The sequence below is a fragment of the Oryzias latipes genome, chromosome 5 (genome assembly GCF_053564925.1).
Source record: "Oryzias latipes strain Hd-rR chromosome 5, Olatipes_Hd-rR_3.1".
NCBI classification, from domain to species: domain Eukaryota; kingdom Metazoa; phylum Chordata; class Actinopteri; order Beloniformes; family Adrianichthyidae; genus Oryzias; species Oryzias latipes.
This window is the reverse complement of record NC_136241.1, coordinates 33,123,119-33,145,790: the sequence shown is the minus strand read 5'-3', so window position 1 is coordinate 33,145,790 and position 22,672 is coordinate 33,123,119. Positions and strand designations below refer to the sequence as shown.

The 22,672-nt window shown below is 43.3% G+C and overlaps 1 protein-coding gene across 4 annotated transcripts in view; it reads right to left on the bottom strand.

Annotated features, from left to right (window-relative positions):
* Positions 1–397: 397 nt before the first annotated feature.
* LOC101175150 (plexin-A1) overlaps positions 398–22,672 on the bottom strand; it is a 186,880-nt gene continuing 164,605 nt past the window's right edge. The window contains exons 19-32 of one of the 4 annotated variants that reach the window (XM_011475605.4): positions 21,355–21,498; positions 19,858–20,092; positions 16,954–17,102; positions 14,387–14,643; positions 12,916–12,982; positions 8,652–8,798; positions 8,410–8,569; positions 7,425–7,528; positions 7,152–7,260; positions 6,344–6,534; positions 5,049–5,218; positions 4,688–4,900; positions 4,458–4,608; positions 398–3,911 (exon numbers count right to left, since the gene is read on the bottom strand). In XM_011475605.4, coding sequence (XP_011473907.1) covers positions 3,816–3,911; positions 4,458–4,608; positions 4,688–4,900; positions 5,049–5,218; positions 6,344–6,534; positions 7,152–7,260; positions 7,425–7,528; positions 8,410–8,569; positions 8,652–8,798; positions 12,916–12,982; positions 14,387–14,643; positions 16,954–17,102; positions 19,858–20,092; positions 21,355–21,498 — 2,193 coding nt within the window. In that variant the 3' untranslated portion in view covers positions 398–3,815. The remainder of the gene's footprint in view (positions 3,912–4,457; positions 4,609–4,687; positions 4,901–5,048; positions 5,219–6,343; positions 6,535–7,151; positions 7,261–7,424; positions 7,529–8,409; positions 8,570–8,651; positions 8,799–12,915; positions 12,983–14,386; positions 14,644–16,953; positions 17,103–19,857; positions 20,093–21,354; positions 21,499–22,672) is intronic. The other 3 variants (XM_011475607.4, XM_011475606.4, XM_004069293.5) reach the window with 3 other exon arrangements.

The following is a 22,672-nucleotide window of genomic DNA, read 5'->3' as shown; positions in this document are numbered from 1 at the left end:
ACAAGTCTCCTATTACAATCACAAAAATGTTTTACGGACAACAAACTTTAAGCGCTTTATCGAAGGACTTATAGCAGAATTGTTAATGTAGGAACTTCCACAGGAAAACTATAGGGAGTTCATGGACATGATGGAAAAGATAGATCTTCTGTGTATTCAAGAGAGCAGCAGGAACAGGAGCGATAGATTAGGAGCCCCCTAAAAGGGAGCAGCTAAAAGGCAAAGAACATAAAAGCATTCAAGGTTAAGTATTTGACTTTTTTTCTTTTTAGTTGAGAAGTGTTTGTATGGCGAGTGCTGCAATTGAAATATGTGCTCAAGTATATTCTGAAATGATAGACGTATTAGAGAAACAAGAACATCCTGAAAATCATGAAATGACTCATCAAAGCCACTCTTTATTTAGCAAAAAATGTTTAATCTCTTTGTTGATGTGTTTATTTACAAGTAGTAAATCTGCAAAATAGGAAATAACAGAATATTTACACAATGAATGTTGACCTGCAAACTCGTGACAGTCGCTTCAAGTCTGAAATGCAAAAAATGTAGCAGTTTCTAGGTTAAAGTCCTTGTTTACAATTTGGAATTAAAAGTCCTTGTTTGTCCACGGATCGTATGCAACTTCCAGTATGAAGGAAAATCATCAGAGGGCTTGAATGGGACCACAACCTAAGGGGTACGATGCTTGGACTGCAGAGAGCTGAGCTTTAAACACAAGGTTGTGCTGGATCCACTCACGTTAAGGACGTTACACCAAAGTTTACCTGTCGGTTAGACTCAGCAGAAAACCCACAAATGTCATGTTTTTTTGTTTTTTTATGTTTTTGTCTAGAGGAGCCGTGAGATGATCACTCGTTCACGTGACACCAAAATGCTTTTAGACGACATTCTACCACCGCGGCAACATTGAATACAAGTTAGCTGAGGAACTGAACGATGCAGCATGAAGGATGAAGACGGAGAGCTGCGGTGGATCCTTCAACGTGATGCGTGAAACTTGTAAAGCAGGTCAGTCTGAAAGGCAAGTGACTGTGGGTGGAAAAACAGGCTTGGACCCTGGCAGTCACTTCATCAACCTGAATGTGCCACAAATCAAAAGGATGGGGGGAGTTTCATAAATGAGGAGGTTCAAAAAAACAAAAAAAGATCACCCGCTGGCGTGTCCATGCTGTGTGCTGTAGCAGACAGTGTCTTACCACACAGCAAGAGCCTCAGCAGCCGTGTGGTCCATACAGTAAGAACACCCACATGTTTGAACGCAGAAAAAGTGAAGCAGCCTGGCCACGGAGCATTTCAGCGGAGGTTTTTCAGTGTTTGAGAACATCTGACCGTAAGAGCTGTCTTTGCGTGAGCCGAAGAAGCCTTTCTAGAACTGGTTGGGCAGAGTGATCCCTTAAAAGCCTTGACACGCCTGCAGTACATTTTATCTTCCGCTTTAGAGGAGTAGCTTTTACGGGCTCCAATAGGGAGAAATTGTGTGAGCACAAATGAGGCCAAAGGTGTTTTATTTTGAAAAAATGTAGCCCTGTTGTGGAAGACTTCCTGTCTTGAGTTTGAGCTGGATCAGCAGCTGAGACGGTTTGCGTTTCTTCACAAAGCGACTGCAATGAGTCTCCCACTAGACTCAGATTCCACATACGCTGCAGCTAAAACTCAATCTTATCAAACGGGAAGCTTTCAGCGAGGACGCAGACAAAATCTATTACCTTTTCAAAATAAAACACAGGACACCCCCCCACATCTAATTTTCAGGTAGACCCATTCTTTCTCGAGTCTATTTAAACGTACCACACCATGCCTCAGATTCACCGCTGTCCGAGTCTCAAGTCTGCTTCTTGAAGCGTAAGACAACTAAGTGGCCTGTTCGACACGGACAGCATTTCTGATCAGCACTGAAAAACAGCCCAAAGGTTTCATAGAAAAACAACATACAAGGTAAAGCAGCAAGTTTCCACGACAACACAGACGCTCATCCGATTCGACAGTTTCCGCCCTGATTCTGAAAATCATCGCATAGAACCTGGAGTTCGGTCAAGTACATTGGCTTCAGGGAACCTGAAGAGGAGTTGTCTTCCGTGTACCGTGAATGTACAATTTACACGCTGAAGGTAAAAAGAAACTGGTTTAAACACAAAAAAAAAATGGCAAACAGCTTTTTGTTAGTCATGTAAACAATTTACAAACAAAACAACAAATTTTTTTTATACAGACCACAGTTTGGTTTTCATCAAGCAGAAAAAACAAAAGTATTTCTCACCACAAATCAAAATCCATGACGTCAAGACTTCAAAAAGAATTCTCCCAGAAACAGGAATATAAAAAGCTTAAGTCACACATGGCAACAGGATAGTTTCAAAATAAGAGCTGCAAGCTTAGAGGAGGGTCCCTCTGCCTGCTTTAATTGATAATTAGAGGGGCTTCACCTCCTGGTTCTTCTGCAGCCATCTATCCAACCAAGTGGATGAAGGACTTTCCCACTAAAACAGGCGGAAAAAGTCGCTAGGTTGGATCTTTCCAGCCTCTTTATCTGGGAATTGACATCGAGAAGATGCTAAATAATTCTGTAGCTTTAGTTTGGAAACTTCTAAAGGGCTCAGCTAAGCGCTACCTGACCTCACGGAGGATCCCAAAGAAAAAGGTAAAAGCAGAAAGGTTATAACTGATTTGGCTCTTGTACGACAGTTTTTGGAATAGGAGCAGGTGGAGAAAAAACAGGAACAACCAGAAACGGTGGCTACGATGCGCCGAAGCGAAGGGAAATATTCTAGCTAGTGCAATGGAGCTACTTCATCCTTCAAAACATCCAGCAGCCGTAGAGTCGTAAAAAAAAAAAAAAGAATATAATAAAGTAATAACCTGGTGATATTTGGCTTCAAGAAACCAAGAGATTGCACCGACTGAAGATAGAGCTTCCTTCTGTCATAAACTTACAGCTTTCTGTCTAGGAGGATCTCATGATGGGCCCTAATTCAAACCATTTTCAGTCACTAGGCATGTTCATATTTAAAATCAGACACATTCCATCTCACAAAATGTCTCTGCACTAAACAACATTCAAAGGAAACATGGCACAGTATGAACTTTTGTTTCTTTTTCAATTTTCTGTTCACGCCGAGCACTTAAGTTTTTTTTCTTGTTCTGACAAATAATGATTCATTGTTTTATTTGTTGGATCAAATGAAACAGAAAAAAACAAAACCGTTTTCTTCTTCATTTTCTTTTCAAAACGTAGTTGTATTTATATATAATATCTATATAGGTTTGCTTTGTAACGTTTCTGTAAACTGTGCAAATTCAGCAGTAAAACAAGTGGCGACAGATCAGAAAGTGGGCAGATAACATCTATACAAAAGAAAACAAAAGGAACAAAAAAAACATTGCTCAGACTGTGGCTTCTGCTCGAGTCACATGACCCTCAGAGCCCCTCCCAAAAGGCTGCTGACAGATTGGTCCATTCTGCTCGTGATGTCAGATCCTGTCAGGGCGTCTGTTCCTTGCAGACGACAAAACTCCTAAAATCAAAATCAAGCAAACCACAAACAGCAAGGATAATCAAACGCTGTCACTTCACTTGCTCTGCGTGAAAATGTCCGCCGCCTCGGCCTCGCCCGCAGGCGCGGACCCCCCACGCCGCGTGGGGCCGCAGACAAACACATGTAAGCGTACCCAGGCCCGCCCATCTTCCAGTTTACTGCTTCTGTCCGTTTGCAGCTCATATTGTTGGGGGTTGGAGTTCTGTTTGTTGTCTTGGTGCGACGGCGAGGGAGAGGGGGACAGATGGAAAGAAGGAGTGAGGACTCGGAGGAGGATGGTCCTCAGCTGCTCAGGGCCATTGTGTCGATGACCTGCTCCAGCTTGCTCCTCAGTCTCTGTCTCCTCGCCTGCTCGTCCCGCTCCAAAGCTGACAAAATCTGAAAATAAAGCAGGGAGGGGGTCAGCTAACAGGAAAACACGAGCACGTTCTTCATAAATAAGAGGCTGAAGAAGGTGTGAATCCCACCTGGGGGCACATTTAGGTATTCAAAACTCAGTTTTTTAGGCACGCCTGCTATAAATTCTCATCTTAGAAAAAGCCAGCTGTTATTTCCCTTTGAAGGACTAAAAAAATGGGAGCGACACCCCTGACAAAGTATCATAACGGCCTATAAATGTAATATAGCATTTCATCCAACTGCATTTCGCTCAACAAGCGGCTGTCGGGTCTGAAAAGGCAGCCTGTCCAATCCGCCGGTTTACCAACTGCTGGCAGCACCTTGCAAACTGCTGGTAATTCGATTCAGATTCGCTTTGTCTGCATTTGTGTCAAAGCTGCGTGTCGTGGGAGTTGCGGCCAGTCTCTCACACGAGCACTGCCGGCTAAAGAGCGAAATTTCAGAGGACAGCTTAGCAGGGAAACGTGGCCCGACAAAAGAAAAGAAAATCTGCCAAGTCAGACCAGTGAGGACACACAGACTTACCTCGTCCTTGTATTTGATGATGTAGGAGTAGATTTCGTGTAGGGCTGACATGCTGTTGAACTGGTTGGCGTGAAGGCGGGACTGCTCTGCGAGGTAGGCGCTCATGTCCTGATCGCTGATGGCAGACATTCTGGAGATGTCAGAGTAGTACCTGTGCAAACATGGAAGCACAGGGGTTAAACTGACCCTCCATCATGGTGTTAAACCTCCCCGACTGCATGCGCGCTCACCTTTCTACCCAGTTCTTGTAATTGGGGATGTCTTTAGCATAAAGCAGCTTGTTTGAAGGCGAGTCTTTCCCCAGTTTATGCTCCGATGTGGAGCACGAGTCCATGAAGGTCTGAGCCACCACGGACAAGCACGCATCCGTGATGCTGTTCTTATGGATGTCAAAGACAAACTGGGGGTTCTTGATCACATTCACCCAGAACCTCAGTGGAAGACTATACAGAGGGAGACACCGATGAGTTAGAAGCACTCAGACGGGGACTAGAACTGATCAAAAAACGTTTGACTGCTTGTATCTTTTAAACGAAGACGATGCAAAGGAGCCCCCAAACCCTCGCTCACCATCGTCCCACAGAAACTCACCAGTTGCTCTTCCAGGTGTGCCGTACGTCAGAGTCTGTTATGAAGTGTTTATCCGCCTGCTCATCCAAAAAGTCAAACATGTACTTGATGGCGAGGGGCAGGGCGCTGCCTCGGTGCGCTGTGCTAAAGATTGTCTCAAACAAGTCGTCCACAAACTTCTGGAGCGTGCCCTGAAGACGAGAACATCAACGGTTCATCCAAATTCATCATGCCTCTTCCTTTTGGTGAAGCAACACCAAAGGCCCCTGATGATGAAACAATTTGTCCTGGAGAGAACAATCCATCTTTGGGCATTCAGGCCCGTCTTTTCAAACCTTTGTTTGACCGAACACAGAGCCGCCTGCACTTTCACACTTGAACAAATCAGCTTCTTAAACACACAGAGCTGAGGGGGGAATGAAAAGAAGATCTTCCTTCTGTTGTCTTCCTCAGGCTCGAATGTTAATCACATTCCAAATTAAGGCAGCAGTGATGCAACAAAACCAACACTTTCCAACCTGCAGCTTAACGATAGAATCACGGTGGCGCTGAGAGATCAGAGGTGAGCGAACATGAAAAACGCAGACCGAGTGTTGATCTGAGAGGAAAGATCTGTAAACGCCTGGAACCAGTTCTCACCTGAATGGGAGTTCAAACTGAAAACCATCTTTACATTTTTTGACGGGGGGGTTGACAGAAAGTCAGTGCAAAAAATTCCTCTTTTACTTTCATTCTTTAAGACAATTAATGACAGTGTCTTATTAAAATGTCAAAAGTTTTTCTCCATTATTGCGATTATCTAATGACACAAATGAATGTGCGTAAGCAGAGCTTTAGGTTTTGCTTTTTAGACTGTTTGTTTTTTAAAATGAGATTATAAAAAGCAGCCACCCCTCAAAGGGGATTCTGGGAGTTTTGACAAAAATGCAAAAACAATCCAAGAATACGAAGCAGCTGCTTCCCAAAAGTAACGAGAACAGCACTTTAAGCTGGAGTTTACCTTACAGACCATCTCTTTCTGATCCTAATCAAAAGGCATGCGGCGGATAAAAAGCCACGTTGTGTCTGGATGCTGAGGAATGCGGTAATGATGGCGAGGACCTGGCCTGAGGGCCAGGTAGCACCACGCAAACTCAATAGCCAAAGGTCATCCTGCTAATTAAGACTGTGCATATGTGTCTTTGTGGAAAAGGTTAGGAAAAATGTTAATGAGCCTGGAGACCACCACGAAACAAAGGTCAACCGAGGCCGCGGGTTTAAATGAGCTACATGACATGGATTTGGTGGAGCGGAGGGGGAGGGTTTGATCCTGTTACCTTGGTGGACAACAGTCTGGTTAGGTAGATTTCCGAGACCATCTTGCTCCCCCTATCTACCTCCCTCTGGTCGGAGTGGTCGTGGTTCTTCACCAGATGCCACAGCTTGGTGCCGCTCTCCAGGTCAGGGGTGAGCATGGGTGTTCGGGAGCGCAAGCTGTCCGGACTGCTGGCGGTCCTCAGCATGCTCTCTACGCCGCCGAGGAGGGAAATTAGGTTAAACGGCAACATCTTTAATTTCAGCAAGGTTATTTTAGCTCCCTTCAAGAAGATATCAGCTAACTCATAAAATCTGGTTACAAACATTGACCTCCGTGAATTCAATCCATAGAATTCCTTGCATCTCAAAGGAAAATCGATTTACCAAGCGGAAGCAGAGTTAAGAGGTGCACACGGCAAAACGCTGCTGTAAAGTTCAACGCTTTCCGAGGAGTGACAGCCTCATCGCTCCTTCAATTCACCGTCTGTCACTCTCACCTCTGTCGGACAGTCATCTCAGGTGACACGGAGCATGACGCTCCTGCCGCAAACTTTGTCACTTTTGTGACAGAGCGAGATTGAGAGGTTTAACATGTCAGGAGGGAACATGGACCCGCGGGGGGGGGGGGGGGGGGGGGGGGGGGGGGGGGGGGGGGGGGGCTTATGTTAGCAGGAAGTGCCACTTCCCCATAAAAGCACATACGAATAAAATCAACAACTATACATAAAACTGTCTAGAGGCAAACTCCATATTTTCTGATAGAGTGGGAAGTCTCTGTTAAAAAAAGATTTTGCGTACAGGATAGACACACACACAAAACACACACACCTTCTTTCGTACCATATCTGCTGAGAGATTTGGTGAGCGTGGATGAGTTGGAGATGTTGTAGGCCGAGTTCTGTTTTGGCACCAAGGCGATCACCGAGCCGTCCATCACCTGCAAGAGGATGGCCGGGTTCAGTTTGCCTTTCACTCCGCGACAATAAAACAACGACAACAACAGTTGCACAAGGCAAAGTCGCTTTCATGAGTTTACCTGTGCTGCAAACACACAAACAACCCAAATGTCAGGATTTATGCTGCACAGCCGCAGCGCCTCACCTGGTAGTGGGCCAGAGTGTTGAGTCTCTTCCAGTCATTGTCGATCTTTGTGGTGACGTCCTCATCCTGGAGGATGATGCGAGCCATTCTGCCCTGCCGCCATTCTGCCAATCCCACATGGAAAACAAAAGCACACCTTTAGTGTTAGACTCTTCTGGAAGATCAGAAAAATAAATGCAGAGGGTTTCTTTTCTCTCACGGTGTCTGCCACCGTTAGCTGTGGCAGACACCAGGGATTAGTCCTGGGACCACTACTTTATATCCTTCATACCAGCTATTATCCAGATTAGATTTAGATTAACACGTTTATTTAATGAGTCAATCATTTTTTTATTTTTTTTTCTCATTTCAAAAACAATTTTGCTTAGTTGTAAAAAAACAGTTTCACACAGCTGGTTATTTCAATTGTAAAAAGGTGGAACCGTCATCAATCATGTTGTGAATTCTTATATTAGGAAAAAACAACGGATTAAAAAAACTATAATTGAAAACCAAAAAAAATTCCCCAAATTTGCTTTTGACACTTATCCACTGATCTGCAGATGAGTCTGGCAGGTAAATTCTAATCTTGTTCAGAAAAACCTCTTTAATTTGAATTAGAGTGTACAAAACATAAAACATCAGCATCTATGGCTGAATAAGCAAATGTTTTGGATTTTTTTGAATCACTTTCAAAATTTTAATGCATGAAAAGAAAAATCTGAAATGTAAAAAGCTGGTTTTTAGACTTTATAAAGATTGTAAAATACAGAAAAGGGAGGATATTTTAAAACTTTTTTTAGCAGTTCAAATAGTTTCAAATGTTTTTGAACTAGAAGAACTTTATCCAAGGAGGCTGCAGCAAGATGGGATTCCCCCCCCCAATGTTTCTACTTTTTGAATAAAGGTTAAAAAATAAGGAAAAAGCTTCATGTTAGGTTGGTTTTAAATCAGATTGACGTGCTCTGGTTTTGTTTTAGGTCTGAGGACGATCTCTTCTCCTCACCTAAGTCCATATCTGAGGCCTTTGGTCTCTGGGAGTAGGGGGTGCCCTTGTACACCGCGTCCAGCAGCTTCTCCTTCACCTGCGTCACCGTGTCGCAGTTCAGACTCTTCACCGTCACCTCAGGAGCGTTTTCATTCTCCGGGTTCACGCAGTGCAGCGTCTGCAGAGGACAGGAAGCACCGGATTGGGACCGGTTCCTGCAAGGATCTATTTGTTTTATGAGTCCAAAAATGAGCACTGACCAGTGTCTTGTAGTCGATTTGTTGCCGGATGAGTTTATCCTCGCTGAGCGAGTATCGGGCTTCTCCTGTCATTGCATCAATCGGCCCCTTTTCCATTTGCTGCTTAATGGCACAGTAGAGCATGAAGAGGGGCTCTCCAGCGCACTCCTGAAAAGGCAGACAGGTTCAGATGCAAAGTCTGCAAAAAAATGAAGTTCCCCACACCAAAAATGTTCATTGTTCTGCTGATCAGCAGCCCAGCTAGATTTCCAATTACCCTCAAACCAATGAGAGACAGCCGCAGAGGAAGAGGCCATGGCCTGTGTGGGCAAACAGCGCACAAACAGTCCTCCTCTTTACAGCTAAATAATCCCCTGAAAATGCCGTTCTGTGTGAGCGTGAGCACATGTATGAGCGAGGAGGACGGAAACGAAAGAAAATGTGATTGTGTGTGAGTGGCAATTGATGGAGGAGTTAATAAAAGGTTAATGACTGAGGAGAGAAAAGCGCTGCAGAAGCACTTTGGAGCGTGAAACGCATCGGCCGGGCGACAAGCAGACAGGCTGTCCTCCCTTCATTCCTCGGTTTTTCCACATTTTCATTCACCTGCACGTTTGTAATACAGTTCTGCAATGTTTTGATGTAACACCAAAGCAGGAATGAAACTTTAAATTACATTTCTATTTATGTTGCAGTTGCAGCCAAAAAGGTTTTGTTTTTTTTGTTCTCTGCAAAAGCATTTATATCTCTGTAAATCACCTCAGAGTGAAATTTAAAGGCGTTCTTCCTTATTGCTTCATTTTTAAGATTAGAATATCAAAAGGAGGATCATTTACAGGTTTGGCTACCTTGAGTTAAAGCTGTTTGATTATTTAACACTGCTATGATTTCTTCCAGTCAAGCTTCAGACCACCACAGAACTGAGATGGCTTTGACCAAAGAGACTAATGATGTGTGTTTGAACACAAACAGTGGAAATATTTCAGTGTTTGTTTGATTGGATCTCAGTGCCGTATTTGATACAGTTGACCACATATTACTCAAATGTCTGGAGTCGGTCTCACAAGGGGCCAGTCCTAAACTGGTTCAAAACGTACTTGGAAAACAGGAAGTACTTTGTGTCAATCGGTAATTTCAAATCTGAGCAAACAGAAATGATGTGTGGAGTTTCCCAAAGCGCTATCCTAGGGCCACTTTTATCTAACAGCATTAGTTACCATTCTACGCAGATGACGCACAGATATATATATTACACTGACACCAGGAGACAGAGGCCCTGTACAGGATTTTGTAAAAATGGATTGAGGACATTAATAACTGGATGTGACACAACTAACTTAAGTTAAACAAAAAAATAAACTGAGGTTCTTGTTTTTGAGAAACGGTTGGAGGTTGCTGCAGAGCTTCAGTCTATTCATGTAAAAACCACCAACCAGGTCAGAGACTTGGTGTAGTCATGGAAACAGACCTACATTTTGATAAAAACATTAATGCAGTCACAAAACCAGCCTACAATCATCTTAAACATATTTCAAGGATTTAAGATCTGGTGTCTAAGCAGGGCCTGGAGAAAAGGCTTCATTTGTTCATTTTTAGCCCACTTGACTAGTGTGACAGTGTTTGTACAGGACAACCACAAAAAAAAAAATTCAATCAGAAAACTGCTGCTCGGGTTCTAACGAGGACCAAAAAAGTAGACCACATCAGTCCAGTTCTGAGTTCTTTACACCGGCTGCCTTTCATCCAGAAGGTAGACTTTAAAATACATGATTGACCTCCTGACCCTGTATGTACCAGCCAGACCTCGCCGCTCATCTGGATCTGGCCTTTTGTCAGTTCCTAGAGTCCAAAACAAACACGTGGAAGCTGCACTCAGCTTCTATGCTCCAAAGATCTGGAACAGCCTCCTAGGAGGCCTTGGATCAGATGAAACAGTTGATTTAAATCCAGATTAAAGGCCAGTTCTGAGCTGATTTAGATTTGTTTGTGTTCAAAAGTTTACATCTGTACTGTTACTGTAAGCCCTCTTTAAATCCAGTCCTATGTTAAATCTTTATTTTAATGATCACTCCTTCAATATTTCTATTAAACTTTTCTTTTACTGTTTTATGTAAAGCACTTTAAATTTTCTTTCTGCACATAATTTGCCACACCAATAACCTTGGCTTGCCTCACGAAAATCATCTAATCGAAATAACTGCAGATGTCAAACAAAATGAAACGTTCCTTAAGGGCATCGCTTCATTAAAGTCAAAATGCCAAATTTATGATTGATTATATACACAAATCCTGTCTTGTTATTTAGTCGTATTTACTGTGCGTCTGTCATCAGAGCCTGGAGGTGGGACGGTGTAGCGCAGGCCGGATCCTGCGCCCTTCATCTGGGCATGTTCATGCATTAGCTGTCAGATAAACTCTATGGGATCATCTAGCACTGCCTGCCTCCTATGGTGAAAACACAGCACACAGCAGACGTCCTCTCTGTCTCTCAGCATACGAGTCTCAGCCCTTCTGTCTCCCTCAAATGGTGCCAGTAAAGGCGGCAGCAGCGAGATGATCACACAGTTTTTGGAAACTCGTCTTTTAGTAAGAACCGTCACTGTACTGGCGGTATTTTAGATATTTAAATAAACTAAGATGGAACTTTTTTCTGACTGAAGACTCAGACTTCTAAGTGTAAAAAATAAAAAAAACACGCCACTCAAGGTAAAAAGACGAATGAACCTTAAACAGGGAAGCAATCCAAGTTTTTTTTTACTTACCTGTGTTTCTTTTTCTAGCTTAAAGCGCTTTCTCCTCCATCCCCCTGAAAGACCACTTGACCTTTACGCGTCTTTATTCATACCCGACTGGGTCTTGAAATTGTTCCAGGTCTTTCTTTTCTGCGACCCTTAAAGGCCCTGAGCCGCAGAGGTTGAATAAAAACTCATTGTTTCACCCTCCTCTCTTTCCTGAGTGTTTTGTTTATCTTATAAACCCTCAAATCAACTGTTTTTGCTTCCTTCTCTTTCCAATTCTGTCCATTTCAAGTATTTTTGGCGTTTTGACTAAAGTTCACAAAAACGCAGATGCTGAATGTCTTCCCAACACAGGCTCACCTTTTCAGTCAAGATGCACACATGCATGCATGCTGGTGTACACAGATGCTAACTGAGACCCCCTTGAGGGCTGGCTAGTTTGCTGTGCGGCAGGTTGCCTGTCCCCCTGGGTTTAAAGCTCGATACTAACAGATTAGCTGCAGCAGGGTTTAAATGGACACATTTTTGAGATGCAACAGGAATTAAGCAGCATTTATGTTTTTATTCTCTGGTATGAAATCAGGAAGAATATTTAACCTCTTAAGACCCGAGCTAATATTTGAGCTAACCCTCTACTCATGTAGTCATCACAAAAAGTGTGATGTCCATGCGTGTGTGCGACAGGCTTTAAGAGGTTAAAGACAGGAGAAAGAGTGAAAGCTTCTGTGAGACAGGATGTGGATGTGTGTGGATACGGGCTGTCTGTGGGCGAAAAAACGGGTAAATCTCTACGGGGCACGCAGGGAATTTTAAGATCGTAGACCACTCGGTGGACACGGAGAGCCAAAACGTTCATGTACATTTTTTCCTATGGGCCTGCTGCAAGCGGCAGGTCGCTGTTAGACGATTAGAGTTTGTGTAGACATCCTACAGGCACTTACGTGTCACCTGCACACCCCGTGCGTGCCATATTTGCCAGCGGTTAGTAAAGGGACCAGTACTCGCACCGTACTCACAACTAGAATGTGGCGTAAGGATATAGTTTGACAAGATCCCCTGTATGTCATAAACGTACATTATCCTTATAAATACTACATGATGCGCTTAACACACACACACGCACAACAATGGTACGTTCCACCTCAAAGGAACTGCAAGACACACCTGTGCTCCCCCTAAGATGCAGCCGCTCCCCTCTATGACCCTCCATGGGCCCTAACAACCCAGATTTCTTTTTGATGATCGATTTTTAAACAGTTCCCACTTCCATGAATGAAAAGGAATGTCGTCCATACGCCACTATCAAAAAGTCCCTGATTGGTCAAAGTCTGACCAGGTTTAACCCGCAAATTCAATGGGCACGCCTTTTGTATGTAGAGCTCAAAATGGTTGTAGAAACCTGCGTGGCGAGGCGTGAAAGCAAGCGTTCTGAATGCGCGAGGGCATAATACTGCAGCAGTGACTCCGCGTTTTCATTGTCAAACAGCAACGCTGCTGACTGCGGCTTCAAAAAGCTCTGGGGATGTTTTTTGTGCAACGATTCTTACCTTGAGAAACTTGTACAGCAGGAAGGTGAACCAGTTTGTGAGCATCTTTTCTGCCACCGACTCGGTCCTGTGAGGAGGAGACGAGAAATGGGTGAGGACGGAGGGGTCGAAACGCCCAAGAAAAGGACCAGAAACCCAAACCTCTGCAACAAGTTAACCATCAAACACTATAACCTCTGTTCAAAACGAAACGTTCCTGTCAGAAACGTGAGGAGTTGTCCGCGTTTAGCTTTGTTAATCAAACCAAAAATGATTCCATCAAACGTCCATTGAACTCCTTTATAATCCGTCGCCTGCTTTCCTCAGTAAATGACTGGATTCCAGTCATTGGCCGACTTCCATCCCGACGCAGGGCTAAGAAAGGAAACTAGATACAGGAAACTAGGTCAGTGTGCTAGTGAAACCAGCGAAGGCCCGTGGCACCAACATTTCCCTCCCACGCCTCTGCTGAGCGTCGTCCGCCAAACGGAGAGCATGTCTTTAATGCAGGTCAGATGGCGAGCATGTAGAAGGATGTAGAAATCCTCTTGAACGAAGACTATCACGTAAATAAAATAAAATTCTTGTCTGTTCAGTAAAAAACCAGTGATAGGGATCAGAAGAAGCTTTTTTTTTTTACGTCAGCTCCTGCGGTTGGCAGAGAGTTCCTTAAGATTTCACACAGGCTTCCAGTCATTTATTTGATTAGATTTATAATTATATATTTCTATGAGGCGGAAAGAAGAGAAAAAGAGTTGCACTTTTTTTATCATTTAATGTCTAATTCCAATTTTTTTTTCTAGACAGCCCATTTTTCTGATTGCGTCTTTTCTTAAATGTGTGGATCTTCTCAGGACTGTGTCTCTCAGCTTTCTCTCTTCTTCCTTCTATCTTTACTCTGAATTTTTTGCACAGCACTCCCATCCTAACAGGCCTCCAGTTCTCTTCCTCATTTCCCTCCAGCCTCGTTCTCCCTCAAGAAAAGCTGCCTCCTCTTCCTGTCAATCACCACTTCTCTTCCTCCCTGGAGCTGCATCCACCTCTCTATCACTACCTCTCCCTCCTTTCACGTCCTGTATCTCCCTCCTTTTAAGCATCCTGGCTGCTTTCTCTGTCCTCTTCACACCCGCTTCCCTCCTCTACCTCTCCCAGCGTTGAGTGCTGAAGGGAGGAGGGGCGTCCTGTCTCATGGCATCTCTTGCGGGAGTGCATGTGTGCTCAGGGGTGTAATCTGCTCTGACAGCGACAGGGTTGAGAGATGGAGACGAGGAGTCACACATGCCTCAGAAGCTACCGCTGCCGTTCCCTGACTTGCTCCCTTCAGGATCAGCTGTTAAAATGGAAAATCCACAGTTTGACAGCCTCACACAGAACGATCGGCGGGTTTTCTTCCTCTTTCTACTTTCCTCTCCATGACAAATGTACTGAACACAATTAGGAGGTTGATGAACAGAACCGTGAACTTAGAGGCAAACGCGTTCTGGTTTTGTACCTTCTGAGTAAGAGCTTGGGATGGTTCTTGCTCTCCAGGTTTTTGTCGATGAGATCAGACAGGAGCTGCTTGAGGACGCCCGTGGCGTACTCCATCTCTCCCTGCAGCGCCGTCATGATGAGGGACGCCACGTTGCCGCGGTCTCGCATGGAGAAGGACCGCTGAGCTTCCAGAGTGCGAATGAATGTCAGCAGGAAGTGCTTCTTGGTCAGCAGCTGGCCAAACAACGTCAGGGACTTTTCCACATTCGCAGGCACCTGGAAAAAAAACAGAGGTGACGAAGGTGATGAGGAGGAAGACAGATGCATGTAGGACAAAGGAAGAAAGGGGGCGTCTTGTTAGTTCGTGGCAATTAAGAAAAAGGAAAGGCGAAATGCATGTGGAAAATAAAATGGAGCATAAAAAGGCCACACATATTTCCTTTTTGTTGCACCGGTAAAGTTAGGTTGGGGCTGTAAGCTGCAGGAGAGCGTGTAAGCCGATTCAGTTATGGGTGATGGGAAGGGGGGCGGGGTCTATGCCAACAGTCCTGCCCCACAACTCAAGTGAAATTCTAATTTCTGCCGGTCTGCAGAAACTATCCCATCGAAAACGACACAGATTTTTTGATTTTGGCAAAAAATGGCAGAATCATAACTAAAAAAATAGATCCCCCAATGATCAGAGTGGGATTTTGAGCTTTGCACACCTTTCCACCAGTCTACCGCTGAAGCTTTCTACTGTGGCTGCCACTCCACCCTTCTCCATCACAGAGACCCCCCCTGCCTTAAGCGAAGAGAAATGCCTTTTTGAAGTGAGAATGTGAGCTGTGAGCTTCATGCGGTAATAAGAAATTGATCTGCCTGCTGGCGCGCCACTGCGGCCTGTGATTGCCTGGGCTATACAAATGAAAATCCAATGTTGCACTACACTTTCCCTTTGGAATACAGTTGATAACATGAGCAGATAGAGAAGGTCTCAAAGGCCCGCTCCTCCTCCTCCTGCTGCTGAAGCCTTACATGTACGACGGCGCAGCACAAATGTGCATTTTCCATCTGATGTGTCAGTGGCGCTCTAATGTAGAGTACATGTGGAAAAACGATGTGGGAACGTACGTTTGCTGTGCTGCAGTTTTTAAAAAACAGCGTTTTCCTGGAGAGTAAGGCTAAGTCCAAACTCCCACCCTAACCCCTACATAGTGCACTATACTGTATAGCGCGTTCACCATTTTGCAGTGCTGTCCGAATCACAAATCAAGTGCCCTGGAAATTTCCCAGAAGTCCATTGTGCATCGATGTTAATTAGATCGGCAAATATATAGACCACAATGCATTGCGTCAGAACAATTTTGCCCAAAAAATGTATATAAATGTACTTTTTTAATAAATCATCAGCATTTTTATTTTCAGAAGACTCAAGTAACCGTCGCAAAACGCTCATATGAATTAGATTTTAACTTTGTGAAATCGATGACGTCATATCCGCTGTTAAAAAACAAAACAACAAAAAAAACAACTAGTGGGCATGGTGTCCGAATTACTTTTAAATTTCAGTTCTTTAGTTCTTTAGTAGTTAGAGGTTAGGGTGGGAATTCAGACACAACCTAAGACTCAGAACAGAAATTACTCTTCATCATCTGACATTAACAGTGATACGACTGTTGTTGTTCACCTTTATATTTTATTTATCACTAACATGGACTTATAAAAACAACCTTTTGAATGAGTTTTTCAATTCTAATGCTGGTGAAAGTACTTTTGGTGTCTAGTGTAATAAAAGTTATCCATCAGACAAATATGATGCTTATTCTGGCAAAAATGACAGCACAAAAAAAAAGATGAATGGGGCCAAAATCTCTTATGGGGCTCAAGAAAAACATTTCATATTCTAATAACAAAACCGAAACACACATCCTGGGGGAGGCCACAGGACCTGCAGTTTGTTGGCCATGTTGTGGCAAAGTGCAAAATTTGGCAATTTTCACCTTTTCCCACATTAAAACAATATTTCCACACACACAGACATCCAGGTTAAGTCTACAACCAGAACCAAAGTTGTGTTGAACTTTGACCTCAAGAGAAGGTTTGAATTTTCTAAAAACATCGTCTTTAGTGCAAACTAGAACTTTTGTTTTTACCGGAACATCGTGAAACTTTAACACCTTAATCCTTCGTTCACGCTGTACAAAATGATAGGACTCATCATGTGACCAAATCAGGAATGTGGGCGGGATTAACAAAAAACCTCAGTTGCCAAATAAATCCAATTGTTTACTTTTGCTGATGCTTCTTAAAAATACATAGATCTCCTCGTCACCCCAGGCGACCCAAAATTAAAATGGTTGCTATGGAGATAGAACCAACGGAAAAAAAAAAGTTTTTTTTTGTTTTTAATAGGTTGTCATGTGGACCTTAGAACAGGCTTGCAGCCATTTAACCAGTGTGGGCAGGTAAAAAGGGGGTAATGGGGGAGGGCGTTACATTTGTGGGCCATGTAACACCACTCGCAGCTTTAATTCTAACGTCTCAGTCATTCCTTCACTGCATGCATTTGTGGGTGAGCATGCATGCAGAGGGCTCCTTACTGACCCGTACCTCCATCTCCTTGAGAACCGGATGGTCCTCGATGCCCGGAAAGAGCACCCTCATGGCGTACGTGCGGTAGTCCAGGAAGGGGATTCCTGCTCCGTCCAGCTCCTGCGTGAGTTCGTGGATGTCCGTCTGCAGTTCCGCAAAAGCTGTGCAGAAGGATAACAAAAAAACATTTACTGCACATGCAGAGAGTCCTCCAGGCCCCAGAAAGGACTCAGAACAAGGACAGACAGGGAGAGTGTACTGGATGGGAGTTCATAATGCAATGGAACAGAGAACCACGGCCCTGTGAGAACACATTACAGGACGCCATCTCACACGCCTGCGCTCCTGCACACACACATTTGTCCTGTTCCCCCCCCCAGCTGAACACAGCCTCCTACCCAGATGATTTATGGGAATGCATGTGTCAGTGTTTGCACACTTTTTCTGTTCCCAGGAAGTCGGTTTTGACCTCATTGTGTAAACACAGCTCCACTGGTTACAAGAATCATTTCGCTCAAACTACTCATTTTGAAGAAAATCTAAACTCCTATGTGAATAAAACCTGTGGTTTATGATGCAAGTAGAGCAGATTTTAAATGCATAGTGTCACAAAACACATTCATAAATCGACACAGAGAGATAAAAAAACAAAACAAACAGATTGTTTGTGTCACCTTCTCCTTCAAGTTTCTTTTTCAACACTCCTTCTGTCAAAGTGACATAGCAAAAGTCACCTTTATCTTTTCCTTCTGGATGCATCTTCATTTACATTCATCTTTGTCTCTTTAGTTCTTAATTGCCCTTCATCTCTCTCTTTTTCTCGTCTCCCATTTGTCAGAATTTGTCCACAAAGAAAACATTTCTGTTGGTTTATCGTAAATGCTGATTCAGCCATTTTGAGATCTTAAGATTATGTTGGTTTGGTTTTTTTGTTTTACCTGTTTTCTGGCTTCTTTTTATCATTCCATACTTTTACTCATTCTGGGATTAAATTGTCTAGCTCTTCCTGGATGTTCCTGCTCTTACTCCATATTTTGGAAATTTTGTGCATGAAATTCTAACGCATTAAACTGTGAAAGCTGAAGAATTTTGTTATCAAACTTAAATTCTCAGGTTTACAAAGGTCTGTACGCTCACAGTCTGGCTTGATTGACATACTAAATGTCTTTAGCGTATTTACTATTTGACATATTAAGGAAGCTTCTTTAGCAATAATGTCTGTACTTTGGCTCATTCTTTAGCTTCTCCTGTCCTACAGCCCTCCTGTAGTTTCAACAGCATCCAGTTTTTTTTTAATAAGCCTTATCAAAAAGGCAGACTTTTTTTTATATTTCAGACTTTCTGCATGACTTAAGCAGCATCGAAGAAAAAACAAATTCATTTTCAAACATGTTGCAGTTTTAAGGTGAAGCTCATTTTAAACCTAACCAATCTTTCTTTTTTTTTTGTTTGTTCATTTTGTCAGTGCATTAGCAACATATATTTATTGAACTTGTTTTAAATATCCATCTACTGGCAGCCCAACTGTTTTCTAGCTCTGTGGTCCAGATGACCATATTAGGAGGATTTCAAAGTTAAAGTTTAGTTTTTTCAGTTAAAAAAAAAGAGTTTACATCAATTCTATTGATACTACTTTTTGGTCTTCGGCATGATTGTGGAAAACCGTCTACAGATCATTTATTCAGACATTCACAAACTAAAAACTCCATAGTTAAAAAACAACTTAAGTTGGGTTGTGTTTTTAACCCAAATCAGAGGTTTAAAAGGGACTATTTTGACTCAGAAAAAAGTTAAAAACTCAGGAAAAAAAAAGGTTAAAATGAAACCACCATAAACCCCAAAATTCATCCCAACATGAATAACCCAAGAACTGGGGGAAAAAATAACCCAAATGTTTTAAGAGTGCAGGTGTTTTTAAAAGCTGCTGCTTCAGAAAGCTGCATGCATCTTCCCTTTCCTCGCAGTGAGCGGTACTTCACAGATTTTATTAATAGATTGTCATGCCACGTCGCGGCTACACGCGTGTCAACCTCGGCTATGCTTATCGCCGCTTCTATAGCCATTTATCAGCTCGCAAGGACATTGCTGATGTCTGTGATTCGATCAGAGCTCGGACTGTTTCTCATCTGCTAGAAAGCTGTCAATAAAAACAACAATAGGACCACAGGGTGCACCAAGAACAAGGTTAAATCCACCAAGCTACATTTTGCATTAAATCAACCGGTTTTCAAAATAAGACATTTTTTATTTATTCATTTATTCCCAGAAAAGCCATTTGGCTACAGTGAACGCAAATAGAAAAACAGCTTAATCTCAATTATAAGCTCTGACTGGTTATGATTGAATATTGTTTGTGACGCAGCTTTATTTAAGCCTCTTTAAAACAATGTAACAAATGAAGTGCTCTCTCGTTTCACTGGATTGTGATGATCATGTTATCAGTATTCTGCTTCCCTCCATCTGCTCCTCTCCCTGCAAAGCCAGCGGACCCGGAACAGCCGACTGTCGCCGGATCCGGGCTGCCAAGCGAAGACGAGCCGACGCCGCCGGTCGGTGGACGTTTCTCTGCTGTTCCTTCTTTACAGCGACTCACTTTGCCACCTCCGCGCCCCCCGCCTCTATCTAACCTACCCGCCACCCCCACATCAGTGTGGATGGCGGCGAGGCCAGTCAGGCTGCTCTCGTGGGGGGGAGAGCCAACATCTGGTGGCTGGCTCAGATCAAAGTAACTCCTCTGGAAAGACACCAACACCCACACACGTGCACACGCACATGCACACACACCTCTGCTGCCGAACACCGTGGGGGGATAGCAGGGATAGGAAAATAGAAAGAGAGGGATGCATGTGCTAACAAAGGAAAAAAATGAAGCCACACCTAACGGCAAACATCCCAAAAAACAGAAACCCCACTCACCCTCCTTGCACTCCAGCGCCACCCTGGACTCCAGGTTGTCCATCTGCAGCTGCAGCCGTTTCAGGGTGCGGTCGGCGTCCCTCGACTTTCTCTTATACGCAATCAGCACCATGATGATGACCAACAGGAGCAGGCCGCCGCCCCCTCCTATACCTATGATGGCAGGCAGGGTGAGCAGGCTGTCCGAGTAGATCTGCAGCGTCCCTGGAGAGTACTCAAAACCTCCAACGCGCACCTTTAAGAGGAAAATAAAAAAGGCAGGTTACAGATCCACGGTCCTGGACCTTTTTAAATAAACAAACCAAATGCTCCTGGGGTGTCTTTTCCCACACTTTGGTTCCCCCTTTTTAACTGCTCACCTTAAAGAAATGTCGAAATGGAAGAAAACAAAAATAAGCCCAGAGCTTTTTTTTTTTTTTTGCATCCCAGTGCTGTTTAAATACCAGGGAGGATGTGAGCCAAACCAGGCTGATAAAAAACCTCTGAGCAATGAATACAAGTCAGGAGCACTGCCAGCACTTTGAGAGGCAGGAAATGCATGCTCCCAGCCCTATGAATAGACTAAACTCTACAGATTTCTGGTTGATGAATGAATGAAAATACATGAAGTAGATGTTTCCCAAGAGGCCACAAATAGAGAACACAGCAAAAAAAATTATCATCAAGCAAGTAGTGCAAATAGAAAAAGAAATACTGTATTTTCATGACCGTAGGGTTGGCTGGGTTATAGGGCGCAGTCCTAATTAATGGGTGCTTTTTCTGTATTTAACACATTCAAAAGGCGCCCAGGGTTTTGCGGCGCGGGCACGTTAAAACATGGCGGTAAAGCATGCATGCTAGTACATGTTTTAAAAAAGGCAGCTGGAAGGTGGTTGGGATTTATTTTTTAATTTTTCAGTCAACAACTCATCCTTCTGTATCTGGAATAAGCATCCGGGCTAAATTTCTATCAAACACGCCAGGTTCCCTTTCGTCATTGTCAGAGTCCGTCTCGCTCAACGATGCCGGCTTTTGCCAAAGTTTGAAGAAAAGTGCAAGCAGACACGTCAGCCCAAGCATCTGCAATCCATTAACAAATTGTGGCGTAACTTGCCCGGCGCTGTTTTACTTTAAACGCTTATTCTTGTCTTGTCGGAGTTCGTTTTCCAGCTTCCTCCACTTGCGAACCATGGATTCATTGATCTTGAATTCTCTCGCAGCTGCTCGATTCTCATGTTGCATCTTAAACTGTGCTTCATAAATGTGTCTCTTTGCAGGCGGCATTTTCAGGGTCGCCAAAACGATGTTGTTCTGCATAATGCGCACGCACACATCCTCCTACGTCCTCTTTACCGAAGTCACGCAACAACACAGTAGGCGCACTGCACCGTAGGGCGCTCCGTACATTTTGGAGAAAATTTACGACTTTTAAGTGCGCGTTCTGGTCGTGAAAACACTGCAGGTACTTAGTGAAGCCTCTCTTTTTAGTAGCAACAACGGGAGGAAAGTTTGGCTTACTGTGACTTTGTGTTCTCCCGTCAGATTAGGCCACTCGCACAGCAGCTGGCTCTCAGACAGGGTGAGCACACAGGGCGTGTCCCCGATCAGCACCGTGTAGTTCAGCTTGTAGTTCCCTGTGACCACAGGAATAAGGTTTCGACCCTGGAAAAAAAACACAAGCAGCTCCATTTGGTAACTTACAAACAGGCAGACACAAACAAAACAGCTGCACTAAAAAATACTTTCGATTCAGTTATGACGTTTTTTTGGCTAGATTGTATCTGAAAAAACACCTTTAGTTTTTGGCATCTGTGTGCAGGTAACCACGGCAACAACCTCTCTACGATACCATGGCTTAACATCTGTCACACCAGCTAACCAATTCAATGGAAACACAGTTTTTCCTTGAGAGTAATGAATTGTTTTGATTTGTTGATAACATTTAGCGACACAAAAATATTTAACCAAGAGGTCAACAAGACAGAAAAACAGCTCAGAAATGTGTCAAAATATACAGCGTTCCCTTGTTTATCGCGGGGGGTTAAGATCTAACAATGACCTCAATACATACAATTTGCAATGTAGGATTACACATGTTTTAAGACAGTAAAAACCTTCTTTTTACACTTTTCTCAGACCAACATTTTCACACTTTTCTCTCTTGTTTATTAAACTTTCAGAGTTCAAATCTTCATAGAAAGTTAAGTCCAGGATTATGGAAAAAAAATCTAACATTTATTTAAATATGAAAACTGAAGGTATTCTGTACAGGAGACATGGTAGGGAGGTGATTGACTAGATCTACAGCCAATCAGGATGCAGAAAATCTGCAAAACAGTGAGAGCACAAAAGGTGAACTGGGATATAGCCAGATGCTATGGAGTAGAAGGCTATTTCTTTGTTGCATGTTCCTGAAAGAGCAATCAGAACGCTTCATTATCGTTTCATGTTTCTAGATTTAGAAATATGAAATATCGATTTTAAGGTTTGCTTATTAGGTTACTAAAGTTTAAATGGAAGTGGCCCCTCATTTTTTAATCAGATTTAATCTTAGTTTATTTGGTTCGCAGGTCTGAACTAAAACCCACGGCGAGGCCTCATTTCAGCACCGGGGCCACGCCTGAGGAACCGCGGGCCTGAGGATGTGAGGGCTTCATCCACTTTATTTTTATTATTATTTTTACTATGTTGGCTATTTTAAGTACCATTTTTTTTTTAATCTGTCTAGTATCTTTTTTTTTTGGGAAACACTTTGAGATGCTTTGTGGCAGCAAAAGTGCTATACAAATAGAGTTTAAATCAAATACAGTTAAATTAAATTTACATTTAAGGATAA